We start from the raw sequence: 6,233 nt of genomic DNA on the forward strand, positions 1-6,233 counted from the left end.
AAAATCTCAAAAATCGTAAAAAAATGTTTTTTGAACTTAAACCAACTAAAATCATTTAAAAATTGAGTAAACATGTGTCTCTTGCCTAAACTTAAGCGTTTGGTTCTGAAATTGGGACAGGGCTTTGGGACCCTATTGGACTCAGATTAATAAAAATCAGTTGAAAATGGAATTTGGGAGCCAATTTTACCCGATCCGTCCCAGTGACCCACCGAAATAACTCCGGATCGGTGGACATTTCTCAAATTTCTAATGAATGTCGGAAAATTAGGCCTTAAACCTTAGAGAAATATTGGTTCTTGGTTTAGGCATGAGGTATCTAACGTTCATAATTCTTAGACACTCACTCGCTGCGACCCCTGTTTTACTCGTAATGGGGCTCTGCACAGAAATCATTTTCTCTCTTTCATTCCTCCATGAAATTTAAAAACAACAAGGCCAGTAAACGTTAAAATTACATACAAAATCAAAACAGTGCAGAGGCCCATAGACTTTGCACAAATCCACAGCTTACTCACCTTATTGATTTATTTACGGATTTTCTCTAAAAATGAACATAACGATCATATTTCTGGGGTTGTCTCTATTGTATTCGTCCTTCCAATCACTACGAAGTGTACACTTCACAGATATCTTCGAGTACAACCAAATTCGCAGATTATCAGAACAGCGTTTCTTCTTTCTTCGGTACTCGCTCGGTTAATTGGCTCAACACTCACCTTATCGTCTTATCGAATGTTTCTGTAGTAGCTAGCATAAACAATTCTTCTAAATCTTTAATTGATGAACGATGTCAAACTGGTCAATTTCTCATTCAACTGCAATTGCGTCTTAATCAGCTGTGAAAGCGTTACAACCATCAACAAATCCTTCACGTTCGAGTTGAACATCTGGGCGAACTGGTCGGAGGTCATGTTCGGCACCGAGTGGATCAGATCCAGCAAGGCTCGTCCAACGGAGTTATCCGGCTGTTGCTTCTCCGCCAAAACGTCCTCAACATAGTTCAGCACTTCTCCCAACAAGGTCAGCAACTTATCGGAAGCTTCTGTGATTTGGGCAAGATCCAACATTGGCGAAACGGTCCGTGGCCGAGACGCGTTCTGCTGAACACCAATGGTCTTCGAGCACAGCTGCAAACCGACAACTTCCGGCTCGTAGCTCGAAATCTCCACATTGATCGGCGTGAACATGCAACCCGTTTTGCCACCGGGAACTCCCAACGAAACGCAAACGTAAGCCTTGATTCCCATACGGGCCGCAGACAGCGAAGTGTCCAAGGTCAAGTGAATTGGATTGTTGCACTCGCGAGCGTAGTACTCGTGGATAACCGAACTATGGTTGGTAACTTCCTGACCGGTGGCCCACCAACCTGCAAAGATTCAAAAATTGTTATTGTGGTGCTCAAAATATATGGAAAATAAAACGAAAATACAATAATTGATTCAAAATAATCGACCTCAGTCTTTCAATAGTCAAGATAAGCAAACATTAAAGTACTGTTCATCAAAAACGAATTGGGTCTGGGTCATTTGGCATAACGGCCATTTGGCATAATGATCATCTGGCATAACAATTTTTCATCGAGAACAATCATCTATTGAAAGAAGGGATTTTATTTTGGTTATGTCAAATGGTCATTATGCCAAACGCCCTTATGCAAAATATCTTCAAACCTGTTCATTGCTGTTATCTCAATTAGTTTCTTACAAATAGGTACAGGCATTTTCATGCATTGGCTCGAATGGTTTGAATACATAACAATTATTGACACGTACCGTGTACGCATCAAACTTTGCGCAGTCGAGAAATTATCATCCTATTATCGTTTCAAATAAGGCTAAAATATGCATTTTTTTATTCAAACTTTTACCACAGATTCAGTAGAACACATGATTTATGTCGTTTTTCTTTATTTGCACCGCCTGCACCGTTTTCCCACCGGTGTAGCAAAAGTTGCACCCAAACCGTTCTTTTATTCCGCAGGTAGCACACCGTTTTTACACTCGATTGCCACCGGTGCAGAAAATCCTACACCCTGATCGAGCTGGGTGTAGCAGGTAATGCACTCTTTTTACCAATACATGTATGGTTCTCTGTCAGTGGTGTTCTTGTTTTGGTCGTTTTGGTAGATTTTGTTGTTTTCGGTAACGAACAAGCCAGATCTTCATTTGCGCTCATTTTCGACTACGCAGATAAAATGGATTTATTTCGGAATTGAATATTCTTAGTATTTATTAATTCTACAATAAATACAGGTTTTATAAGAATAATAAGATATACTGAGTATGTTTCATCAGTAGAAGCTTTTACGGCTTATATTAAAAAAAGGAAGGCTTCTCTCAGATGTTTGGATTGCATGTATACCAGTACTACAGTAATACATTAAAAACACTTTAGTTTGGTCAAATTTTCCGAAATTTGCTCATGGATGCCAACAAAATAGAATAAGCAGCGGCTGGAGCTGTATGTTCCCGTATCTTAAGCACGGAATTCAAAATCTCTGGTTCTATGTTTTTCAAAAATATTGACGAGTAATCGACATTGATTTTCCAATAGAATTAAATTCTAATGATGATTGATTTCCGTTGCTCTCTTCGCCTTATTACAAAAAAAATCAGCTTTTACATCGTGAGCTAGAAACATTGCGGAAGTATGAGTTTTGGCGAAGTTATTAGCCAGAGAGAGGATCGATGAAATTAAATAAGTCCTTACAGTATTGAAATATGAAAATTCTGATTTTTTAGCATATATTCATGGTATCAATTCTCGGGAAAAATAAATTAATGTTCATATGCCAAACATTTATTTAAACATTTTATATTCAGCCAGTGTTGTAAACACCATTAACAAACTATCCAAAACCCGAACGAATCAAATGTTTCCGAATCCCTTACAGCAAATCATGAATAACAGAAACAGCTGTTCTATCTGTTTGAAGAATGACATTTTGTTTTGATTGACGCCTTCACTAATACTATCATACGCTGTCAAAATATTGCACCGAAACCGTTCTATTTTCCGGTGTCAATTGATACAATAGAAATATTATGTCGTTTTTCTTTATTTGCACCGCCTGCACCATTTTCCCACCGGTGTAGCAAAAGTTGCACCCAAACCGTTCTTTTATTCCGCAGGTAGCACACCGTTTTTACACCCGATCGCCACCGGTGCAGAAAATCCTACACCCTGATCGAGTTGGGTGTAGCAGGTAGTGCACTCTTTTTACCAATACATGCAGGGTTCTAAGCTGTCAATGGCGTTCTTGTTTTGATCGGTTTTGTTGTTTTCGGTAACGAGTAAGCAAGATTCTTCATTTGAGCTCATTTTCGACTGCGCGGAGGAAATGGATTTGTTTCAGAATATTTGAATAGCTTTTCAATCAATAGGATTTTTTATCAGTAGGAACTTTTACGGCTTATAGGGTGATGTGCTAGTATCCATCGTATTAAGCATTGATCAGTGAAAACTGCAATTTTCCCAGTATTGCAGTGAATGATGCTGATACAAACCGATGCCAAACAATTCTTTCTCAAAACGGCTTTAGCATTGTACAATAACATTTTGACAAATCTTGATCCCTTTTTGGAAATAATGCAAAGAAAATGCATCTTACCGTATTCTCAATCCGTTGTATCGTTTTCAACTCCGTCGCAATCAGTTTCCAGATTCGTCTCACAACTTACGGCTCACTGTGTGTATTGAGTGGTTAAAACACAACATATCAACGCTATAATAAAATGTTTTACTAGAATATATAAATCTACGGGCATCTCCCTCCATTCCTTCAGCATGATGGAATATACTAATTTCCTTTAAAATTAATTGTTCGTCATCAAAATTCAGCCCGAACATATGAACACAATTCCTTTTGACCGTACAATTATGGCATTTGCTCACAGTACAGCGAAAACAACACAATCAAAGGAATCGTATTTTTACGTTGATCGTCGCGCACACATTGATGCACACAAGCTTTTTTTTCTCAGTACGACGGATTGAACTTTGTTTACATTCTTAATTATACGCGCCGGTTGAGGAAATTTCGTAAAATTTGGTGATTTATTGAAGTTTTACGGCGTGTGATTGGAATGAAATTCTTCAGTGAAGAAGTACGAAGGTTTTCCATAGTGAAAATAAGTGCCCGGCGAAGTAAGTCACCCACGGGGGCGGGACGAAACATGTGTTGGAAAGTGGTGTGGCTCAGTCGATCGCTAAGCATTTCTCTCAAATCGTGTTCGTCCATGCGATTTCGGTGAAAAAGTGCAAAGTGGATGATTGAACTGAAGTTATTTATCAAAATACAGTAGTTTTATTGCATTTTTGGTGTACAAGTGTACAAACCATAACAGTTTTCACAAAATTACACTTGGATAATGAATCCATGTTGCAGGTAAGTTTGAATATTCGCCGTAGTGGAACATTTAAAGTTTGATACGACGAATAGTAGCGCTTACGACGAAGAAGAACAAAACCCTACCAGAAAATGGAATTCTTCTTTTGGTTGTTTATATTACATGTATACAAGTAAGTAGTACATAGAAAACATTTTTACAGTCAAATATTCTGAAATTTGTTCATGGGTGCCAACAAAATAGAATCAGCAGCGGCCGAAGCTGTATGTTCGGATTTTTAACTCGGATTGCAAAATCAACATTGACTTTTCATTATTGTTCTAATGTCATGATCGATTTCCGTTGCTGTCTTCGCATTATTAAAAAAACTGATTCACATTTCTCATCGTGAGCTAGAAACATTGCGGAACTATACGTTTCGACGAAGCTATGAACAAGAGAGAACATCGATGAAGTCAAGGGCATATACAGTATTGGACTATGAAAATTCTGAATTTGAAATATGTATTCATGATATCAATTCCCAGAAAAAGAATAAATGTATTTTCATATACCAAACATTTATTTTGGCCCACGGCATAGTAATGTTTTCAGCCAGTGTTGTGAAAACCGTTCACAAACTATCCAAAACAGAAAAGAATCTAATGTTTCGAATCTCTTACATCACATCTTGAATAACGGAAACAGCTGTTCTGTTTAAAAAATGACGTTTTGTTTTGATTGACGCCTTCACTAACACCATCATACGCTGTCAAAATATTGCACCGAAACCGTTCTATTTTCCGGTGTCAATTGTTACACTCGCGCGGTGCACCCTCGGGAATAATCGAAAACGACATTAGTAGTAGAACGCTAATGGCGTTGTTTTCACAAAACTGATTTTGATTATTATTACCTTAAATTATGGATTTCCATTGTTTGTTCAATACCATGTCGTTGTTTTGGTTTCTAAAATTAATCTGACACTTTGAGGCCCGGTACTCAAGCTGTCAGTTCGTGGCACACTAGATGTTGGTAACACGAACAGCAGCGACATTAGCATTCTTAGGTTAATGCTTCTACTATTGTTACACTCGCACGATGCACCGTCGGGAATAATCGAAAAAAATATAAAAATGATTCGTAAAAAATTAAAAATAATGCAAAAGGTGATTCAATACATTCCTAACATTGCGTACAAAATCTGAATTGTTCCAAACCTTACGCACACACTTTACGCATGCTTTAAGATGCCCATACAAAATTTGGAAAATATTCATACAACATCCGTGACGATGGGGTGGGGTGGGTGTCAAGAATTACCATTTTCGGCGTTATGAAATGTGTGAATGAACCCTTTCATTTCGACCTGACAAGCTATCATCACTAACAAAAATAAACTATGAATCAATCTCCCAAAAGTCCATTCGACCCCACATTCCCCCTTAAATACATATATCATCCGCTACTCACCAACGATGTTCTCCGACGGGTTGACGCGCCGGTTCAGGTCGTACAAATCCGACGCATATCCCAGTTCAGCCTCGACCTGGTCGGCATGTTCCTTGTGCGGAACACAGAAGCAATTGGTCACTTCAACAACTCCCTTGTCCACGGAACCTGTAAACGGATCATTCATCAAAATGAGCGTCATTCACCCGCATTGAGGGGGGTTATGTATGGGATCAGGATGCGGTCGTTGTTTGAGGCGCACTTACCCAGCAGAGTTCCGATGACACGTTCCGAGTCGGCATTGCGACGTTCGTAGGCATCCACAATCTGGAACAGAACGACCGGATGGACGCGCACGGTCAAATTTAGAGGCAAATTTATCGTGGACATGATGACGAGTGCACACACGATTTTCAACTCGCGAAAGAAAAAGGATGAAACCGAAGTTGA

At 38.9% G+C, this 6,233-nt stretch overlaps 1 protein-coding gene across 1 annotated transcript; it reads right to left on the reverse strand.

Moving 5' to 3' along the window:
* Nucleotides 1–568: 568 nt before the first annotated feature.
* LOC5571466 (eukaryotic translation initiation factor 3 subunit F) lies at nucleotides 569–6,233 on the reverse strand. Its single transcript, XM_001659665.2, has 3 exons — nucleotides 6,050–6,233; nucleotides 5,805–5,951; nucleotides 569–1,369 (listed from the first exon to the last, which is right to left on the reverse strand). The coding sequence occupies exons 1-3, from the start codon at nucleotides 6,171–6,173 to the stop codon at nucleotides 777–779; spliced, it is 864 nt and encodes a 287-aa protein (XP_001659715.1). The 5' UTR covers nucleotides 6,174–6,233; the 3' UTR covers nucleotides 569–776.

Source organism: Aedes aegypti, chromosome 3 (assembly GCF_002204515.2).
Source record: "Aedes aegypti strain LVP_AGWG chromosome 3, AaegL5.0 Primary Assembly, whole genome shotgun sequence".
Lineage (NCBI taxonomy): Eukaryota > Metazoa > Arthropoda > Insecta > Diptera > Culicidae > Aedes > Aedes aegypti.

Coding starts and splice junctions, on each gene's coding strand:
- LOC5571466 (XM_001659665.2), bottom strand. CDS start 6,173: ATGTCCACGATAAATTTGCCTCTAAATTTGACCGTGCGCGTCCATCCG. Junction 5,952..6,049: donor TGTCATCGGAACTCTGCTGG/GTAAGTGCGCCT, acceptor ATCCGTTTACAG/GTTCCGTGGACAAGGGAGTT. Junction 1,370..5,804: donor CCCGTCGGAGAACATCGTTG/GTGAGTAGCGGA, acceptor GAATCTTTGCAG/GTTGGTGGGCCACCGGTCAG.